Here is a 21,254-nt window from a genome sequence, read left to right as displayed (position 1 = left end):
TAAATAATATTGTTAGTCATGCACTTTATATTTTCTCCCCCGTTTTTAGGTGGATTACACCTGTCTTACTACTGATTGACTTCTATGAAAAAACGTCCATTTCTTCCAAGAGGAGAATGCAAATGAACCGGGTATAATAATCTTAATGTTCTATTTTCCCTCCAGTACACGTATTGGCATTTCTTATGCCAAACGTCCAATTATATTATCTCCTTGAGTAAAGTGTATTTCTACTTTTTCTTTCCTCTCCAGTATTTACAGTCGAATGGTAACAATTGGCGTTGGTTTGATGACAGATCAGGTCGATGGTGTAGCTATAGTGCTAGCAACAACGGCACCATTGACACCGCGTGGAAAGCCGGCGAGACATGCGTGCGTTTTACTGCCGGCCGACGAAGATACACAGTTCAGTTTACCACCATGGTGCAGGTGATTCACAATATCTACATTGATTTTTATATTTTCTAACCACGCTTTTCTGGAATTATACACTTTGGGATTAAGGTTTAGGTACAGCGAGATTTCCATTTATATAGTCCACAAGGCCATTTGGAAGATAGTCGACTGCTATAAACGCTGTCTGCTCCAGTCAGGTCAGGCTACGCAGCTGGATGGAGGTAAATTTGGTTCTCACCAATGACGTGTCTTGCAGGTAAATGAAGAAACTGGAAATAGGAGGCCCGTAATGCTTACTTTGCTGCGTGTTCCAAGGTTAGTCAAAGGTGGCAAGAATGGAAATGGCCAGGAACTGGAGAAAACATTGGAGGAAGCAAAAGAAGTGGACTTGGATGCCAAACCAAAGGAGGAGAAGTCTTCTGGTAGGACGTGTTTTAGTCTTAACGGAGTGCAGAAGAATTCTGTGTAAAGGTTTATACATCTACGTTGAACATGTTTAATGCGTATGAATTTTTTTCCTCTACGCTCAGAGTCCATTCCTGCTTCAGAAAATGCCACCACAGAAAAGGAACCTCCTGTTGAAGAGCCAAAAGTTGGGGACATTGTTATCCAGGGGCTGACTGAAGAGATGGTGACCATTCTCATTCGTTCGTGTGTCAGCATGTTGGGAGTCCCAGTGGATCCGGACACTTTGCATGCTACCTTGCGGCTGTGTCTACGTCTTACACGTGACCACAAATACGCCATGATGTTTGCCGAGCTAAAGAGCACACGCATGATCCTCAGTTTGAATCAGACCTCTGCGTTTAATGGCTTCACCCCGCTAGTCACTCTCCTCTTCAGACACATCATAGAAGATCCATGCACTTTACAGCACACTATGGAAAAGGTATGTCATGGCTAATGCCAAAAAAATACCTCAAAGACTATATATGTAGGTGTGTGTGTGTGTGTGTGTATATATATATATATATATGTATTAAACCCCTGTCCTAAATTTCAGGTTGTCCGATCTGCAGCCACAAGTGGGGCTGGTAGTACCACCTCTGGTGTAGTGTCTGGAAGCTTGGGTTCCCGGGAGATAAACTATATCCTTCGTGTCTTGGGCCCAGCTGCTTGCCGAAATCCTGACATCTTCACCGAAGTGGCAAACAACTGCATTCGGATAGCTCTGCCGGCACCGAGAGGATCGGGAACTGGTGAGTAGCAGAGTAGGAACACAACGGAATTCACCAACAAGCTTTTTACGTTCTCAGTTTAAATGTCTTTGTGGGTCCGCAGGATAATTGTAGAGTAGGCCTTGACTGTGTAATTCCACTTGTGATTTGGAAAACGTTACGGTCTTGTTTTGTAACTTAATGTCAAGCATTTATTTTTACCATTTTCAGCCTCAGATGATGAGTTTGAGAATCTCCGTATCAAGGGGCCCAATGCAGTACAGCTTGTAAAGACAACACCTGTGAAGCCTTCCACGCTTCCAGTCATCCCTGATACCATTAAGGAAGTGATCTATGACATGCTCAACGCACTTGCAGCTTACCATGCTCCAGACGAAGGTACCTAGGCCTTATTGCTACTTTCAGTGTGAGGTAGAGCGACCGCCTCGGTCTAGATGTAATGCGATGTTGGCTCTGCGGCAGAAAAAAATATCTTTTTCCATTGCAGTAGCAGAAAAGACGGAGCCCAAACCTGTGGGTATGAACCAGGAGGTCAGTCAGATCTTACAGGACATGGGTGATGAGGTTTTCCAGCAATATCGTGACCTCACGAGACCGGGTAGTGACTTTGATGCTCAAAGCAGCTTTGCTATCAATGTAAGGATATAATGATCATGAATTATGCTACAGTTTTTGTATTGCTCATGTGTTATACTATTTGTTTACTAGTTGTGATTTGCTGCATGCTTGAGTGTTTTTTGTAGCATGCTGGTAGTGTGGAATATTCTCTATCAATTAGCTATACCTTTTTCTGACATTTGTTATTTACTTGTAGGCTCGGGTCTTTACCACAGACAGCACCTCCACTGAGACTCCTCCATCTGGAACTCCTCAAGGAGAAGGTATGCCGCTCACTCTAACGTGCTTAAGTCTTGAATGCCTCTTAAGTGTCCATTTTGTGATACTGGTAGTACACTCCAATACAAACGAATAAAATTACATCAAGCGAGGGAAAATCTAGAAGTTATAGATGGTGTTTCTAATGTTAGGTGTAAGAAGTTGGATAACTTAAATAGGGTGCATCTATAGTGTATCCTAAAAAAAAAATAGCTGTGTCTTCTGATGGTGAAACTTGATAATTTTAAAGACAATCACAGTGTCGAGCATAATTAAACTACCTATAGCTTGTGTCTCTGGCAGTCAGTGGAAATGATTTTGATATATTTAGATTACACATCAATTTCATGGAAGCTGACATTGGTGACGGCATGTTCTGCCAGGGTCGTCTATCTATTACATTCCCTGTTCTGAAGTCCTCTCCCTTCTCCTTGCCATAAACAAGTAGATGACAATTAGCAACTTAAGGCAGAGAACGCAACAGGAGGAGTAATTATGCAGATCCCAACAACAGATAATTCAGATACATTTCCCAGTCATTCATAATCTGGAGTTACAGTACACAGTCATCTCGGCTGGTTTTAACAAACTCCCAATTATTTATTATTATCTTTTATTTATGTAGCGCCACCAAATCTATGCAGCGCTTAATACAATACATATATTCAAGGGGTCTGACAAGATGAGAATTGACAGACTAAGACAAACCGATACATTAGGTGGAGAGACACTGATGCTGCACTCGAAACATACAGATTCCGATTGCTTTTCTTTAACAATCCGCTTTTGTGGGTGCTGTTTAATTTGTTTCCCTTTTGGCAGCATTGACCCCAGAAGAGAACAGAGAGGGAGGAAAGAAGGATAAGGAATCAGAGCGGAATTCAGAGGACGGGAGACTTAAAGCAAGAGCTAGTAAACCCCTGCTTCCTACCTCTACCATCCTCCGGCTGCTGGCTGAACTAGTCCGGTCCTACGTGGGTATTGCTACGCTGATTGCCAACTATAATTATACTTCTGGGCAGTCGGAGCTTATTAAAGAGGTATGTGATTCCATTAGCCTTATGTGGTATTCAGGTTTGGTAGGAGAATTACAATGCCATTAATTGTTTTGTATTGGTAGGATTGCAGTGTGCTGGCTTTTGTTTTGGACCACCTCTTGCCACACACACAAAATGCAGAAGACAAGGACACTCCAGCTCTGGCGCGCCTTTTCCTTGCTAGCCTTGCTGCTGCTGGAAGTGGGACTGATGCCCAGGTGGCGCTTGTTAATGAGGTCAAAGCGGCCCTTGGTCGAGCATTAGCTATGGCAGAAAGCACAGAAAAACATGCCAGGTAGGAAGCGTGGCTTGTTTTTTAGATTCTGTGTATGGCCTTTGAGTCTTGTAGAGTACTAGAATAAAGTCTATGGCTCATTAACATAGTGCCGCAGAAAGTAGTGCGTTTAAGGGGCTAGACCTTCTGTCATTTTGTCTTCCAGGTTACAGGCAGTAATGTGTATTATAAGCACCATCATGGAGTCCTGCCCATCGACCTCCAGCTTCTATAGCAGTGCAACAACCAAAACGCAACACAATGGAATGAACAACATCATCCGACTGTTTCTAAAGAAGGGCCTTGTCAGCGACTTGGCTCGGGTACCTCACAGCCTTGATCTCTCCAGGTGAACAACTTAACGTTTAAGTGTGTTAAGGCTGTTTAATGCAGTTGGGTTGCTTTAATGCAGTTAAATGCACTTGAGGGCAGGGACACGGTTAAACAGTCTGTGAAGACCCTGGGTTGTCCTGCATCTTTGTTGTGCATAAAACTGTTTTTTTCTGTTGTTCTTGCAGCCCAAATATGGCCAACACTGTAAATGCAGCCCTTAAACCTCTAGAGACTTTGTCTCGGATTGTCAACCAGCCTAGCAGCCTGTTTGGTAGTAAAGGAGCATCAGGAAAGAATAAATCAGAACAGGACACCCATGGAGCCTCCAGAGACCCCAACAGTAACCAACCAGACACAGGTATGGTAATCATTGTATGTACTCTTCACGGGTAGACAGAACTGCACCGGCTGCATCCACCGCCAGCAACTGTGCCCCATAAATCTCTGCTGCTGGTTTATGGTTTGTCTTCATAACGTGTGCGTTCTATCTGGTAGCAAATGTAATTACTTAAATGTATTTGATGGAGTCATGAGCCAGTGGGTAGGTGCCACAAGCTGCCTTAAAATTTGTGTTGAGCAAAGGTAAAGTTACATCAATAGAGGTAGATCTATCAATGACCAGCTAAAAATGACATGGTTCATATAACACAAAGCAATGGTTTTGAGAGCTGTTTGCCTTCTTTGAGCTTAATTTGAGCTTAAACTGACGTTATGTTGGAAACTACCCAAGAGACGCCTTAATTCCCTGTCTTTGTGTGCAAGTTACATGCCCTGATTTGCTTTCTTCATTACTTTATTCCTTACCATTTGATGTAGGTGAAACGGGAGCAGAGGCTCAAGAGGAGGATCCAGATGTATCCCAGGCTGAAGTAACTGATGGAGACATGGATGGAGAGACGGAGTCTGATACTGTAGTTATTGCAGGGCAGCCAGAAGTCCTCACCAACCAGGCAATGCAGGTAACTAATATATATATATATATATATATATATATATATATATAACGATCAGACTTTAGTTATTAAGGGGCTTTAGAAATTGTTGAAATCACAAAAAAAACTGCAGCCATTTGAAAAAAAAAATGTGAAAAATGTATTTGATGCTTGTGATGGTTAAATGCCAAAGCTTCAGTGCAAGTAATGACAGTGATCTTTTTGGAGTGAAGAAAGTGACTAAAGTTGTTGGTATAATTACTGTTTGGAGTCCTTTGTTTGATACTCTCCTTTCTTGATAGGTGGAAAATGAGCTTGAAGATTTGATAGATGAGCTTCTAGATCGTGATGGAGCTGCAGGTAAGTACCGTTTCCAATCTTCTTGTAGCACGTTTAGAAAAATGTACATGTTACAAAAAATTTATGCCTCATTTGCTGCATTTAGTGAGCAGAGTTGGCGAAGATGAATCGCAAGAGGATGTGTTAATGGATGAGGCTCCGACTAACCTTAGTCAAGCGTCTACCCTCCAGGCAAACAGAGAAGGTGAGTGGTCAGATGAACGATTGAATAAGTCTCATGGGAGTATATAGGTTTGTATTTTACGGCCAATTTATAGCCAAAAAGCGGCTTCCCAGCTGTTGAGCAGTAATGGCTGTTTCTCCCTCACAGAATGCAAGAATGTATTACAGTTCTCCATGAGAACATGTAAACTAACGAGCAGCTTTGTCAAGGTGATTAGATATTAGTTTGTTGGATTAATGGGACCTTCTGTGTCATTTGTGCAGATTCTATGAACATCCTTGATCCAGAGGATGAGGAGGAGCACACGCAAGAGGAAGACAGCAGTGGCAGCAATGAGGATGAAGATGACAGCCAAGAAGAGGAGGAGGAGGAGGAAGAGGAAGATGAAGATGACCAGGTATTAGTAAAAGATGGAGTTCTGTGGCAATGCCTACCAATGTAAGATTCTCCATGTTTCATGGAGACGAGGACTTCTTTGCTTGAAAATCTAGTTCTGTTTCAGACAGAGAATAGCTTTGTGAAACATCTCGCTAAGAACATTTTCTGAAATATCCTTTTAACCATGCATATGTATATTAAATATAAAGAAAATCAAGCTTGACTGTTCTGTAAATGAACCCATTGCATCTCCTGAGGATACTGACCAATATGCTTCCTGCAGGATGATGAGGAAGGTGAAGAAGGAGACGAGGATGATGACGACGACTGCTCAGAGATGGAGCTGGATGAGGATTACCCAGACATGAATGCTTCCCCACTTGTGCGCTTTGAACGTTTTGACCGAGAGGACGACCTCATAATTGAGTTTGACAATATGTTTTCCAGCGCAAGTAAGATTCTTGGTCATGCAGAAGTCTGAAATAGCATTTCCACGTAGAGAACATTGTTTTTTTTGGAATCATTCAGTCAGCAAGGCATAAAAATGTATAGGTTCTAAACGTCCGCACCAAGAGTGCTGCATTTTGGATCTTTTCAGATAAGCACATGTGGCTTTCTCTTGTAGCATATTGTTAAATCATGTTGGCTGTGCTTTGAAAGCCCTCATTTTTGCCTTGATGCCTGTAATATAAACTGTATTTTCAAGTCTATATAGCCCTTAATACCTTACCTTGATGCTTTCTGGTCAAAGTGTAGCAGAAGCAATGGACGGGCTGACTTTATAGGTGTCCAACAAGGGAGGGAGATTTTGGGCATCAGTTTGAGAAGTTTTTCTAAAGTGTTCTCAATTCCTGCAGCCGACATCCCTCCATCTCCTGGTAACATCCCCGCCACGCACCCTCTCATGGTGCGCCACGCAGACCACAGTGCTCTCACTCTTGGTGCAGGGACGTCGACTACTCGCCTAGCACAGGGAATCGGTAGAAGTCAGCGGACTCTTCGGCAGCTCACAACCAACACCGGCCACACTATACATGTTCACTGTCCTGGCAACAGGCAACCAAACCCACCCTTAATATTGCAGAGGTAAGTTGTTGAAGGCCAAAAAGAGTTGGTAGTAGGTTTGCTGGAATTTAATGAGGGGTCTCTTCGGATTTCTTAGGTAAGAGTAGTAAGTTGGTAATGGTAACACTGCTTCATGCTTCCTTTAAGGTTGCTGGGTCCCTCGGCCGCCGCTGATATCTTGCAGCTGAGTAGTAGCCTTCCTCTTCAGAGCCGAGGCCGGGCGCGTCTCCTTGTAGGAAATGATGATGTCCACATCATAGCTCGATCTGATGATGAACTTCTGGATGATTTCTTTCATGATCAGAGCACAGCCACCAGCCAGGCTGGTAAGTGACAACAGTAATCAAGCACAGCAGTGTTTCTGGTTTTCATTTTGTGGGCTCTTGAGATTTGGGACATTAAAGGGGCTATGAATAGTTCTTAGACTCATTTTTTGTCCCAACGTTCCCTCTATGGTGTCGGGTGTTCTAAAAGATATGAATTAATCTGCCTTTTCCTGGTCTCTCATGTGTACTTTGTGCCACTGACTCTGCAATCATATTACAATTCCTCAGCTTACACCAATATATATATATATATATATATATATATATATATATATATATATATATATATATATATATATATATATATATATAATTACACCTAATATAATATATCTCTATCCCCACCACATCTGCAGTTCCAGACCAGTTTTATATTCACGGCTTATGAGGTCCCTTTTGAATCACTTTTGACCTTTTACATGAATCTCTGTATACAATAGCTTTCAGGCTTTGATTTGCATTTTTAGTGATGCATGAAGTATGTGTCCATATCTTGGGCTAATGTTCCAGTAATAAATACAGTTCTAAGTAATAAATACTGCTTTGTTACAGGTACTCTCTCCAGTATTCCTACCGCATTGACTCGCTGGACGGAAGAATGTAAGGTCCTAGATGCTGAAAGCATGCATGACTGCGTGGCAGGTGAGAAGCCCTCGGTGCGATGAACGTAATTCATCCTAGAGCAAACTTTCATCAGGTTCAGAAACAGACAAGCACATCAGTTTACCAACGCCATGTTTGTTGTAGGACTCTGCTATATCCAGTTCAGAGTTTCACATGTACTTAGTTCGTAAATGGATGAAAATAAATTTTTCCTTTACATTTTACAATTTTGACAAATTTTTCCAAATTGCTTAATCACTTATGGGCTTGTTTTCAGTGACATCTCTTGCGTAAGCCATATTCGTTAAAATGTTTAGAGATCCTTGTGTGTTTTTTTTTCTCAGTTGTAAAAGTCCCAATAATAAACCATTTGGAGGCTTTGCGTGACGAAGAACTCGAGGAGCGACGTGAAAAGCGGCGCAAGCAAATGGCAGAAGAAGATGCCAAGATGGCAGATAAAGCTAAAGAAGAGAAGGAATCGAAAGACCCGAACTCACAGGTCTGTCCCGATTTTGAACTTTTTCTTGTGTATGTAGTGAGCCAACCTTCAGCAGAAGATCCTAGGTTTTTGTGATTTGAATTACTGCATGAACGTTTTGTGACTTTGAGCAGCATAGCACCGGTTTGATTAATCCTTGTTCTTAATCTTCCCAGGCTTCAAATTCCAAGCGAAGCATGCCTTTCGAGTTGAGCCTTACAGGTATTTATCGCTTATAGTGCAGCATTTTCTGCCTCGGTCTCCTTCACAGGTCAGTCGAGTGGATTCTGCGATGCTTCAGGCTGAGGTAGTAGATTGTATAGTTTTGGGGTCACACCCGATCTAGGAGATAACTATACAGTTTACTGTCTTTCCTGCGGTATCTGTTACCAGCCCCAGCAAGGACGAGACCCCTTAATGTATATATCTGGACCTGCTTGGACTTTCAGATTTTGTGCCAATTTCTTGGCTTTTCTGTACATATGTTCATTTGTTTCCCTTTTGTGGTTTTGAAATCTTTTTGGCAGATAAATACCTTTTAGAGAATCCTTTTCCATTGCCTGCCCTCTTCAGGGTGAGGTAGTAAGTTGTATTGTTGTAAGGGGGTAGATATTTTGCCACCGTTTTGGAGATAACTATACAGCTTACTGCCTTCCTTGTGGTGTGGCTTTTCCATAAGCCTTGTTTAATGTCTTTAGTTGCTTTATTTGTCATTGTGTTATTATTTAAGATGGGTTTCTGTGTTTTGATCCTCAAGGAATTCTTGACTCGCACACCCTCCAACCTGCAATACATCCCACCAGTAATTGGCCTCTGTTTATGTCCACCATAGAGCAAGATGGAACTGGACGCCCTGAGAATTTCCCCACTGCTCCTTCTTCTGCAGAAGGAACACCAACAAGTCCAGAGCTGGTTCCTTTGGATCCTTCTATGCGTGCTCTTCCTCCGGAGGCTTCCTTGGCAGAAATGCCACAGAGTTTGCAGACGGAGTCCGGAGCCGATGAAGTTGGACAGTTGTTAATGCCAACAGAACAAGAGCCGTCGGCACCAGGAAGACCCAGTGCGGAGGGGGATGCGACTCAGATGGAACTGTCTCCAGCACCCACCATCAGTCAGTATTATATCATGCAGGGAAATGGTTCGGTCTCATACGATGAAAATTCAGCATTTTCTAAAATCATGCATGGAACATATTAAATGTAAAATATATTTGTTGTGCGTAATTAGTTTTTTCTTTTTAAGACTAAAGCTTTCTTATGTATGAACAATCTAAATGGCCAAGTCACTGAAAAAATATCTCCATTCCTTGTTAGCCTCCTTGTCACCTGAACGAGCAGAGGATTCAGATGCCCTGACTGCAGTGAGCAGCCAGCTGGAGGGCTCACCCATGGATACTAGTAGCCTCGCCTCTGGACCTCTAGAGGAAGGTGTTGGGGAAGCATCTGGGGTTGTTAATCAAGAACAGCCGTTGGTCAGCAGTAGTGTCGCAGTTGGTCAACAGGTTGTGGAGCCACCAAGTCAATCCAGCAGCCAGACATCGGTGTCCCAACACAGTGAGGAGAGGTACGTCACGCCGTGGGGCACGGGGAACTGACCTGCTGTAACCCAATTCCCTGAAGCGGCTTGATGCTGCTCAGGACAATGAGTTAGTGGATAGTTATGTTTGGAAGCACAACAGCAATGACTAGTTCTAGTTCACTTTCTGAAATTAGCTGACCGATTTAAAGTCTTCTCTTGGTCATTGTTTTTTTTTTCTCCAGTTCTTCGGGTGCTCCCTCCTCTGATTTGCCCTCCGTCAGAGATTCTAGCATGTCCTTGTTGGCAACAGATTCCAGTGGAATCCTTGAAGAAGCCCTGCCGTCCACGAGTAGCGAAGATGATGATCCGCTCGCAGGTAATTCTCTTGCACAATCGGCCATCAAATGATGTGGTAATGTTCCCTGAGCACCATGCTATAGTCCCATATGTATTTATTGGTTCAGGTATAAATCTCCCCGAAGGAGTGGACCCATCCTTCCTTGCAGCTCTTCCAGAAGATATACGCAGAGAGGTGCTTCAGAACCAGCTGGGCATCCGACCGCCAGCTCGGGCACCACCTACTGCTGTGCCGGTCATCCCACCACCTGTGGTCGGCAGTGCTGGTGTCACAGAGGTCAGCCCAGAGTTCTTGGCAGCTTTACCACCTGCCATACAGGAAGAGGTACGGTTCAAACGAACAGGCACACACACTGGGAAATGCATTTCTTTCCTCTATATCCATGAGTTAACGCTTGTCCCCATTAATTGGCCATTTCTACCGGTCCTTAGGTGCTTGCCCAACAGAGAGCAGAGCAGCAGAGGCGCGAACTTGCTCAGAGCACTACTTCTGACAACCCCATGGACCCCGTGACCTTCATTCAAACCTTGCCATCCGACCTGCGCCGCAGTGTTCTTGAGGATATGGAGGACAGCGTTCTAGCAGTAATGCCCCCTGACATTGCGGCTGAAGCTCAGGCTTTGCGCAGAGAACAAGAGGCAAGACAAAGACAGCTAATGCATGAGAGACTGTTTGGTCACAGCAGCACGTCTGCCCTCTCGGCCATACTCAGGAGCCCAGGTATCTGCAACATGATATGCATTGCTAATAGAATCTAGCCTTGGAAATATGGCTAATGTTCTACCTGGTTAGCTTGATTTTCATCTTTATTCAGTTTCATATCTGGCTATTTTTTTCCAATGTTGTAGTGTTTTTAGGACTCATACTTCAGTTTGATTTAGTTGTGAAGTCTGTTATGTTTGAAGACTTTGGTAGGATTTGCCTTTGGGCCAGTATGTGTGCCAGATGGCTACTTTTAGATGAGTAATAAATGTATTACACCAACAAAAGCGTAATCCTGTATCTCACAAGAAAAAAATAGAAGGTATTAAACCACAACATGCCTTGTTTCTGTGTTAAATGTATTTTAAGCTTTCACAAGCCGTCTGAGTGGGAATAGAGGAGTCCAATACACACGTCTGGCTGTGCAGAGAGGAAGCACCTTTCAGATGGGTGGTAGCAGCACCCACACCAGGTATGCTTAAATCGGTTGTATTCATTTAACTTCATAGACTGTAGGATGAATGCAGGACACTCCATTCATCTCTGAAAGTCTATATCTCATCGCAAAGCTGGGGTTTACAGACCATGAAATAAGACGGCTTTAAAGGAGCATTCTAGCCCATGTTACATGTATAGACTCCAGTGCTTTTTTACTGCATGCAGATCTATAAGGATACGTTAGCTGTTACTTTACATCTTTTCCTATGGTGGCCTCAACTAAAGTCTACCATACATGCGATTGGCTGTTGCTACGCATTTAAAAAAATTATGAACTAGGCTCATTTAAAAAATAATAATAATAATAATAAAAAAAAAATTGTAGCTACAAATGAGGATAAAAAGCAAAAAAAAAAAAAAATGCCCACCACTCGTTAGATCTGTGTGAATTCTAGATGTCTTAGTCCGTTGAAGTAATTTGTCGTCTGCTGATAACTGTGAAGGTTTTTTGAATTTAATGAAACAAGTCTCTCTCGTCAGGCCGGCCGGCAGCAATGTGGACAGCCTGTTGCGACTGCGAGGACGCCTGTTGCTTGATCACGAGGCCCTTTCTTGTCTTCTCGTCTTGTTGTTCGTGGATGAGCCCAAGCTGAACACCAGTCGGCTGCATCGCGTCCTGCGCAACCTCTGTTACCACGCGCAGACCCGTAACTGGGTAATTCGCAGTCTACTGTCAATCCTGCAACGCAGCAGCGAGAGTGAACTCTGCATAGAAAGTCCCAAGACTCCCATCGGAGGCCCCGATAAGAGAGGGACTGTCAAGTCCTGCTCTTCCAGCCATGACAGCCGCCCGTTAGAATTGATGCACAGGGTGGATTCCAAGAACTCCAACCAGCTTTCCTGGCTCTCTGTGTCCATGGATGCCGCTCTCGGCTGTCGCACCAATATCTTCCAAATCCAGAGGTCCCTGGGGCGCAAGCACACTGAGAAGCATGCTGCCTGTGGCTCCACGGTCCACATACACCCACAAGCTGCGCCTGTGGTTTGCAGGCATGTGTTGGATACGCTTATCCAGTTGGCCAAGGTAAGGCTTAGAACTTTCTATGGAAGATTTACTAGTTGTAAAGATTTTAATATAGGCTGCCATAGTTCTAGCTAATACCATCCTTTTTTTTTTCGTTAATGATTAAAACGGTGCCATTTGTTTATCATGTACCTTTCAGTTCTTTCTATTTTGCGGCTTTGTGTATATAAGAAGTCTGTACGTTTTCACTTTGCCGTACTGGAGGCTTGTGTGCGGTCACAACGTCAACAAGGAGTAGAAAGGGATGTAGTTATATTAAGGATATTTAGCAGACATGGTTATGTAGCTACGTGCCGCTTTCTTCATTGACCTCAATCTCTTACCCCCTTAGGTGTTCCCCAGCCATTTTACACAGCAGCGCGCCAAAGAGTGCAGTGCAGAGAGCAGCGATGGCAGGGAGAGGAATATAAAGGTCACCTGCAGCCCCTGCCTTCCACCGTCGGGTGCTACTGGGTCAAACAACATCTCCACGGATTTCTGGGACTTGTTGGTCAAATTGGACAATATGAATGTGAGCCGCAAAGGGAAAACCTCTGTAAAGTCTGTGCCCGTGAGCTCGGGGGCAGAGGGCGAGAGTTCGCAGTGCAGCCTGGAAGCTTCGCCTCTTGGACAGCTCATGAATATGTTGTCGCATCCTGTTATCCGACGCAGCTCGTTACTCACGGAAAAGTTGCTTCGTCTCCTTTCCCTCATCTCCATTGCCCTGCCTGATAATAAGGTGCCGGAAGTCAATCAAGCGAATGCAACCGCTCCCGTGCCTGCCCCCACCCCTGCTGCCGCTTCACTACCTGTGCCTGTACCAGCAGTGACCGTGCCGTTGGCAGTCGCCACAAGTGTGGTGTCCAGTAAGTACTTCAGTCATGCCCTGTATTATAACGCACCAAACCTTGGATGGTCTGTTCACCCTTAAAAAATTATTTTTAATTATAAACCCTATCCCGTAAAAGCCTCTATTTTTATACTAAATCTTCTTTTTTTTTTTTTAAAGCAGTTACAAAAAGCAGCAAATCTCCAGCTAAATCCAGCGACGCCAGTGGTGTCCCAGAAAAGATGGCGGCATCAGGCCTAACTGAGAAACAGCTGCAGCTTTCTGTTGAGGTAAGCGATTGAAATGATCAAATTTCCCATATTTGGGCAAATTAAAAAAAAATGAGTCTTCACAGCCAATATTTTATAGGTCTGTGGGTGGCTGCATGTTGCAGTGCATGGTTAGGCGACCCTGTCTTTCATGGTTCTTTAAGGCACGTGCTAACCAGATGTATAGGTTCATGCAGAACGTCTCCTTCCCAGGTGCTGACATCCCATTCATGTTCAGAGGAAGGCTTGGAGGATGCCGCAAACGTTTTACTACAACTCTCGCGGGGTGATGCCGGCACGAGGGACACCGTGCTGAAACTGCTCCTTAGCGGAGCCCACCACTTGGGATACACTCTGTGCAAACAGATAGGTGAGATGATCTGAAACACCCCACGCTTTCACGGCCTGCACACATTTTGCTTTTTTTCTCAAACTGAATGTTGCTGGTTTGCTATCCAGGTACCCTTTTGGCGGAACTGCGCGAGTATAACTTGGAGCAGCAGAGACGTATTCAGTGTGAGGCCCTTTCTCCGGATGGAATGCCGGAAGAACAGCCCCAGAACGCCAAAGCAAAGGGCAAAATGCAGAGCAGGTGAGTATTGTGGTCCTGAATCATTGGGCGCGTGCTTTATCCGGAAACCCGTTACACATTAGGACAGTAGTCAATCTAAAATGTTAGGTCTCTCCCCGCCCCGTCTTTGCGCTCCAGGTTTGACATCGCGGAAAATGTGGTGATCGTGGCATCCCAGAAGCGCCCACTAGGTGGCAGGGAGCTACAGTTGCCCTCCATGTCCATGCTGACTTCAAAGACTTCCACGCAAAAGTTCTTCCTGAGAGTCCTGCAGGTCATCATCCAACTCCGAGACGACACACGCCGAGCTAACAAGAAGGCAAAGCAGACCAGCCGACTAGGTGGGAAAGCTGCATGTCTGACGCAAGGGATCAGAAAAAGTGGGATGAGCAAGGGCAACTTTTGTTGGGTTACCATAGGGATCATAGAAGACAAGTGGTTTTTGAATGATGCCTTTTATTGGCTAACTGAGTAAATATAGATTGCAAGCTTTCAAGACCTCTCAGGTCCCTTCATCAGGCATCTTATACAAAAATGTGGAAAACCTCATCCAGTTTTTTCATAGTGTAATTGGTCTAATAACTCAAGCTGCAACTATGGGCCGAGCTTTTTCATAAAGCATTCCGGAGTAGTTGAGGGGTTATAAGAAGCCTATAATGTGTTACCAAACCTTAAAGGTCATGAAAAACTGTGTATTGTAACAGTGGGCACGTTTACTCTGTTTTGCTGGAAAGTAGGTGTTTGTAGAGGTGTCTCTCACGCACCTGGCGGATTAATATAGAAGGCACTGCATGACCTCTCCGCTCTTCTCTTCTTGCAGGGGCTGCCAGTCTGGCCTCGGCTAGCAGCATCCAGGCAGCTGTGCAGCAGCTGGAGGCCGAGGCTGATGCCATTATACAAATGGTACGTGAGGGTCAAAGGGCACGAAGACAGCTGCAAACTGCAACGGTTAGCATGATGACTGGCTGGCAGAACATCCATCCTTTAGTTTGTTTCTCCCTCCTTTTAATTTGAACGCTGTTATTCATCCCTTAATCTACCCCACCTTTTTCCTGCCTCTTGGTTTGTCGCCATCTTTATGTACAAGTGAGACTTGTCCTTGTCACGCTTATCCCTAGCTTGCCCTATGCATGTTCTTCCAAGCTTAGCAGAAGCAGGTTAGTACACGGCTTCTGGCGATGTTCCTCTTGTGGGATGCATGTGATCAGTTACCGCTTATTCTTGTGCGTTTTTAAACTAAACTTTTCATCCGCCTCATCTCTCCTGATTTTATGTGGCTAGGCTTGCTGTCCTCGTCAGCCAAGTGATCAGTCTTTATTTTGTTCAGGCGGAGGGTTCGGCTCGCAGAGAAGAGTCTCCAATGGATGTGGACCAGCCCTCTCCGGCCACACAGGACACGCAGTCAGTTGGTCAGTGCGCGGTCAGGGACAAACCATGTTTACTTGTTCAGGGTGTAACAGGTAGTCTATGTAATGTAACCTTGTGTGCTTGTTTTAGCTTCTGAAGGCTCTCAGGCTGCAGAGAAGAAAGAGGAAGAGCGGCTGCCAGAGTTACCGCTGCTGAGTGAACAGCTCAGCCTTGATGAGTTGTGGGACATGCTGGGAGAGTGCCTGAAAGAGCTGGAGGAGTCTCATGACCAGCATGCTGTTCTGGGTAACCAAAGCTACGCAGCTCACACTCTTCTATTTCTCTTCCATGGAATGAGTCTTCATTGTTCATGTTCTTGGTTTTTCTCCTTCTGTAGTCCTCCAACCAGCAGTAGAAGCCTTTTTCCTTGTCCATGCAACAGAAAGGGAAAGCAAGCCTCCAGTACGAGACACGAGGGAGAGCCAGCTAGCTCACATTAAAGATGAGCCACCTCCATTGTCCCCGGCCCCGCTTACGCCTGCAACCCCTTCTTCCTTGGACCCCTTTTTTTCTCGGGAACCTTCATCTATGCACATCTCATCCAGCCTGCCTCCTGACACACAGAAGTTTCTGCGCTTTGCAGGTAAGAACCTTAAGTTTTATGTACTTGGTAGAAAAGGTAGAAGGTTATTAGATGTTATTTGAGACTTAAAGCCAAATACCTTTTATACTGATCTAACGTTATTTTTTTATTTATTTAAAGAGACCCATCGCACTGTGTTAAACCAGATCCTACGACAGTCTACCACCCACCTTGCCGATGGTCCCTTTGCTGTTCTGGTGGACTATATCAGAGTTTTGGACTTTGATGTGAAACGCAAGTAAGTATATCGTACCTTGGGTTTTAAGAATACTAGCAAGAAGTGTCTTACGCGCTTTAAAGTAGGGCTGCAACAACTAATCGATAAAATCGATGATAATCGATAATGAAATTCGTTGGCAACGAATTTCATTATCGATTAGTTGAATCGATTTTTATCGATTATAAAATGAGGGTTTTTTCAGAGCAAATGCTCTGAAAAATACCCCTCGCGTTATAATCCGTTAGTGTGACTCACAGGAGTCACAGCAGCAGTTGCTACTTACAGTTCCTCCCTGCAGTCACTGCCGATTGGCCCGCCCACTTCCTTTTTCCAGTCCCTCCCTGCAATCGCTGCTGGAGAGAGAAAGGGGCGGGGCCAATTGGCAGTGACTGCAGGGAAGGAAGGGGCGGAGCCAAATGGTCGATTGGCTCCGCCCATTTCCTTAGCATCGCCATGGCTGTGACACTCATCTAACTGTGAGTATAAAATTAATATTTGGGCTGCTGAAAGTTAGGGGAGGTGGGGGTTAACTTAGGGGCAGTTATAGTTAATGGGGTGTTTAGGGTTAACTTAGGGGCAGTTATAGTTAATGGGGTGTTTAGGGTTAACTTAGGGGCAGTTATAGTTAATGGGGTGTTTAGGGTTAATTTAGGGGCAGTTATAGTTAATGGGGTGTTTAGGGTTAATTTAGGGGCAGTGGTGATTGATGGGGTGTTTAGGGTTAATTTAGGGGCAGTTGTGGTTGATGGGGTGTTTAGGGTTAATTTAGGGGCAGTTATAGTTAATTGGTTAATTTAGGGGCAGTTGTGGTTGATGGGGTCTTCAGGGTTAATTTAGGGGCAGTTTTGGTTAATGGGGTCTTCTCTTCAGGATTAATTTAATGCTGAGGACTGAGGGTTAATTTAATTAATTTAATAAAGTTAACTTAAGGTGCAGTTAGAGGTAAAGGGGGGCAAACTGAGGGGAATCTAAATCCTGGGGGCAGTGAAGATTAATCCTGTATTTATTTATAAAAGTATTGTCTGTGAACGAGTCTGCAAATCCTATGAGGGCACTATGGCATATCAGGGGGGTATACGGCATACCTGAGGAGGACGGAGTGACATATCTGGGGGTATAAGGCATATAGGGTATATAAGGCATATGTGGGGAGGGCAGTGTGGCAATCCTGGGCTCAAATATGCATAACTGGGGGGCAGGTTGGGGAAATAAAAACAAGAAAAAAAATGTATTCTGCCGTTTGTTTTTAACATCCTATGTTACTTTATTAAATAATTTAAAATAAATGAAATTATTTTTTTTTAATCCGATTAATCGATTAATCGAAAAAATAATCGTTAGTTGCAGCCCTACTTTAAAGTTGTATTTATTTGTAAATATGCCACATTTATGCAATTCATTATTACACCTGCTACATTGATGTGATATATAAATAGTGAGCTTTAGTGTTTAATTTGATAATTGTGGAAGCTTAAGCTGCTACAAGATGTTTCTGCTTCCCTGCACAGATATTTCCGCCAGGAGCTTGAGCGTCTCGATGAAGGGCTGCGCAAAGAAGACATGGCTGTTCATGTACGACGCGACCATGTGTTTGAAGACTCGTACAGAGAACTTCACCGAAAATCTCCTGAAGAAATGAAGAACAGATTGTAAGTGTCCTAGTGTGAAAATGGAGGGGATTTCTGTTGTGGGACGTGGTTGATAACCATCATCTAATGCGGTGGTGACCCTTAGTAGGGAGCTTTTATCTTTCATTTGCCGTTTATATTCTAATGGACACTGCAGCAAAGTTTCCTCTTTACTCTTTGTAGGTACATAGTGTTTGAAGGTGAGGAAGGTCAGGATGCCGGTGGGCTGCTCCGGGAATGGTATATGATCATCTCCAGAGAGATGTTCAATCCCATGTATGCACTGTTCCGCACATCTCCTGGTGACCGTGTCACTTACACCATCAACCCTTCATCGCACTGTAACCCCAACCACCTCAGCTACTTCAAGTTTGTGGGTCGTATTGTGGCTAAAGCAGTATATGACAATAGACTGCTGGAGTGTTACTTCACGCGGTCCTTCTACAAGCACATCCTTGGCAAGTCTGTCCGGTAAGTTTGACCATCTGCACATAACTCGCATTGTGCATTAGTGTGTCTGGTGGGTTAGGATGGGTCCGCCAAGCAGCTTTTTAAACGGACTGTGGCATTAAAATTAAAAGTGGAGTATCGTCCCTCAAACGCATCGTAGCGGAGAGTTCTATTTAAATGTGATCTACAGTTCTGTGTCTTTGGTCCAGGTACACAGACATGGAAAGTGAAGATTACCATTTCTACCAAGGTCTTGTCTACTTGCTCGAGAATGATGTCTCCACACTGGGATATGACTTGACGTTTAGCACCGAGGTAAGCGCGCATGCAGATAAAGATGCAATGGTGGGAAGTGTCGCTTCAACAGCTATCTGCACTGGTCTTTAAAATGATTTTCAACCGTGTGAGATCCTTTTTTCTGTCCTCACATTCTGCGCTGATTGTGTCCCTTTTTGGTGTTTTTTTGCTCCGTTTGTCCAGGTTCAAGAGTTTGGAGTATGTGAAGTTCGTGATCTGAAGCCTAATGGGGCAAACATTCTAGTAACTGAAGATAACAAGAAGGAATACGTTCACCTTGTGTGCCAGATGAAGATGACAGGTACATCAATGGCTTTGTGCTTCCTGGTGATTGTTTAAGCTTGATGCTTTCTCCGCTGCTTGTTTTTGTAATCGGCTTGGGCAATGTCTTTCTGCGTCAGGTGCCATTCGCAAGCAGCTGGCCGCTTTCCTGGAAGGATTCTATGAGATCATTCCCAAACGTCTTATCTCCATCTTCACGGAGCAGGAACTGGAGCTACTTATTTCCGGCCTGCCCACAATAGACATTGACGATCTGAAATCCAATACAGAGTATCACAAGTACCAGTCCAACTCCATCCAGGTAAGAACTGAGTTCCAGTGATTGAGATATGTTTGACAAATTAACTATTTTTGTATTCATGATTGGTCTGGGAAATTAATTTAAAGCTCCCTTAGTAAGCAGCATGTTGCCTTAGTTATGGTCCGCTTAAAGGGACAGTATCACTGACACCCCTATGATAATAAAAGCATATTAAAGTACTCTGAGTAACCCTAACCCTCTGAGTACTTTTTTATACATTCTTCCAACGAGGGGATGATAAACCTACCTGACACAGATTGCTGCTTAGGCTGTCGGTGGCAGTACAGAACTAGAGACTTTCTGTCTGTCGTATTCAGTGTTCCCTCTAAGCCGTGCGCTTGTGCGCGCGCACATAGCTTTTTAAGAGAGCGCACACGTCCAAAAATTGTGCGTACAAAAGTATATAAAAAGAAAAAAATAATATATTTTTTTAAACTTTATGCGGCACAGATATTGTGCGCACAAAATTTTTGCTCTGTGAAAATTTTTGCACAAGAGAAATTTTCTGCGCACGCCAACTAAGAAAAATTAGATGGAACATTGATCGTATTCACTAGTCATATGTCCGAGGTCTGTCCCTAACACCAGTAATGCAAGTTTTCATACTGCTTTGGAAACACAAGCCTTTATTAATCTGTGCCGATTTGTTGAAATTCTGCCATAAATCAGCAACGACTCTTTAGTTTAATGCTCTTCCGCTTTCAGTACTTTAGTATCTTCCTGAAGGTTAGTCAAGCCAGGAAACCACCTGAAGTCTTTAAAGTCAGGTTCATCTGAACTCGCCGTTATCTTGAGCCAATCTTATCGCCAGGGATGTGGAAGTGACCCAAATTACTGTCGATGCTCAATCCTGGCTGCTATTAAAACTGGTTCTAGACGTTCAAAGCTTTTCCTCTCGTGTATTTTATGGTACGGTTGTAAATGTCAAACTATTCTGTGCTGTCTTCTCTCACAGATTCAGTGGTTTTGGAGAGCGCTGCGCTCCTTCGACCAGGCTGACCGGGCCAAGTTCCTTCAGTTTGTAACTGGAACCTCTAAAGTTCCCCTGCAGGGCTTTGCTGCTCTAGAAGGAATGAACGGCATCCAGAAATTCCAAATACACCGGGATGATCGATCTACAGATAGACTGCCTTCTGCCCATACTTGGTAAGAGAAAAATGAGGGACTACTCATCTGTATTCTAGAATGTCCGTGGGTGACTCTGTAATCGTATACATTATTCATTTTGACCCCTCTCTTAGAGGACTTTTCACGATATATGTTGTACGTCTGGCTTTAAATTATCCATATTTTCTTACAGTTTCAACCAGCTGGACCTCCCAGCGTACGAAAGCTATGAAAAGTTACGTCACATGCTGCTGTTGGCCATCCAGGAGTGCTCAGAAGGATTTGGCCTGGCTTAGGACGCCCTTACCGTGCATTCTTTTCTATTACTGGACTTTAGTGAGAGAAAAAAAAAATTCAAGCCATGCATCAATCTTGCTCACCCTGCTGGCACCACGAAGAGGAACTTGCCTTCTGAAGATGCCGCCTGTCTCAGATCCCTTCCGATGGTGAACTTGTTGTGCTGAGATTTGGGAAAAATAATAAAATAAAAAAAAATTAATAAAAATGCCGCTCTGAAGGACACGGAGAACGGAGAGAAGCAGGGGGGAAATTATATATAAGTATATAAATATATATTTTTTTCTGTTTTGCTTTTCAGTTTGCTTAAGGATGAGTTGTGATGCTCAACTTTTTCAAAAAGTAAAGTTCAGATAGCAGGGTAAAAAGAAGCTGGTGGAAACGTTAAAATAAAGATGTGAATAGAGGGGGGGGGGAAAAGACGCAAATCGGAAACCTAGAGCACTCTCGTTAAGAAATAGCCACTATTTCCAACGCTATTTTTTTTTCTTTTCAGCTTCAAATAAAATACAGAGGTGTTTACCTGTAAATAAAC

General features: G+C 43.9%; 1 protein-coding gene across 1 annotated transcript in view; it reads left to right on the top strand.

Annotated features, from left to right (window-relative positions):
* The window catches only part of LOC149284868 (E3 ubiquitin-protein ligase HUWE1-like), a 36,516-nt gene extending 15,798 nt beyond the window's left edge, over nt 1-20,718 (top strand). The window contains exons 36-81 of the mRNA XM_089496030.1: nt 50-131; nt 253-429; nt 653-818; nt 927-1,285; nt 1,400-1,595; nt 1,785-1,952; nt 2,065-2,210; nt 2,389-2,455; nt 3,273-3,490; nt 3,571-3,782; nt 3,928-4,110; nt 4,280-4,452; nt 4,911-5,053; nt 5,329-5,389; nt 5,457-5,570; nt 5,813-5,946; nt 6,211-6,379; nt 6,785-7,013; nt 7,140-7,318; nt 7,871-7,960; nt 8,266-8,420; nt 8,576-8,621; nt 9,232-9,510; nt 9,713-9,962; nt 10,160-10,293; nt 10,382-10,599; nt 10,707-10,995; nt 11,347-11,449; nt 11,956-12,499; nt 12,831-13,344; nt 13,488-13,597; nt 13,790-13,946; nt 14,036-14,168; nt 14,286-14,488; nt 14,968-15,095; nt 15,475-15,556; nt 15,645-15,800; nt 15,892-16,137; nt 16,258-16,375; nt 17,866-18,006; nt 18,169-18,456; nt 18,645-18,750; nt 18,916-19,033; nt 19,134-19,315; nt 20,271-20,461; nt 20,616-20,718. Of these exons, the coding sequence (XP_089352156.1) occupies nt 50-131; nt 253-429; nt 653-818; nt 927-1,285; nt 1,400-1,595; nt 1,785-1,952; nt 2,065-2,210; nt 2,389-2,455; nt 3,273-3,490; nt 3,571-3,782; nt 3,928-4,110; nt 4,280-4,452; nt 4,911-5,053; nt 5,329-5,389; nt 5,457-5,570; nt 5,813-5,946; nt 6,211-6,379; nt 6,785-7,013; nt 7,140-7,318; nt 7,871-7,960; nt 8,266-8,420; nt 8,576-8,621; nt 9,232-9,510; nt 9,713-9,962; nt 10,160-10,293; nt 10,382-10,599; nt 10,707-10,995; nt 11,347-11,449; nt 11,956-12,499; nt 12,831-13,344; nt 13,488-13,597; nt 13,790-13,946; nt 14,036-14,168; nt 14,286-14,488; nt 14,968-15,095; nt 15,475-15,556; nt 15,645-15,800; nt 15,892-16,137; nt 16,258-16,375; nt 17,866-18,006; nt 18,169-18,456; nt 18,645-18,750; nt 18,916-19,033; nt 19,134-19,315; nt 20,271-20,461; nt 20,616-20,718 (8,260 nt within the window). The remainder of the gene's footprint in view (nt 1-49; nt 132-252; nt 430-652; nt 819-926; nt 1,286-1,399; nt 1,596-1,784; nt 1,953-2,064; nt 2,211-2,388; nt 2,456-3,272; nt 3,491-3,570; nt 3,783-3,927; nt 4,111-4,279; nt 4,453-4,910; nt 5,054-5,328; nt 5,390-5,456; nt 5,571-5,812; nt 5,947-6,210; nt 6,380-6,784; nt 7,014-7,139; nt 7,319-7,870; nt 7,961-8,265; nt 8,421-8,575; nt 8,622-9,231; nt 9,511-9,712; nt 9,963-10,159; nt 10,294-10,381; nt 10,600-10,706; nt 10,996-11,346; nt 11,450-11,955; nt 12,500-12,830; nt 13,345-13,487; nt 13,598-13,789; nt 13,947-14,035; nt 14,169-14,285; nt 14,489-14,967; nt 15,096-15,474; nt 15,557-15,644; nt 15,801-15,891; nt 16,138-16,257; nt 16,376-17,865; nt 18,007-18,168; nt 18,457-18,644; nt 18,751-18,915; nt 19,034-19,133; nt 19,316-20,270; nt 20,462-20,615) is intronic.
* The last annotated feature ends 536 nt before the right edge of the window (nt 20,719-21,254 follow it).

Source organism: Sceloporus occidentalis, unplaced genomic scaffold, assembly GCF_023333645.1.
Source record: "Sceloporus occidentalis isolate IW3139 unplaced genomic scaffold, rSceOcc1.0.p SCAF_87, whole genome shotgun sequence".
In the NCBI taxonomy this organism is placed as follows: Eukaryota; Metazoa; Chordata; class Lepidosauria; order Squamata; family Phrynosomatidae; genus Sceloporus; species Sceloporus occidentalis.
This window is presented reverse-complemented; position numbering and strand designations above follow the sequence as displayed.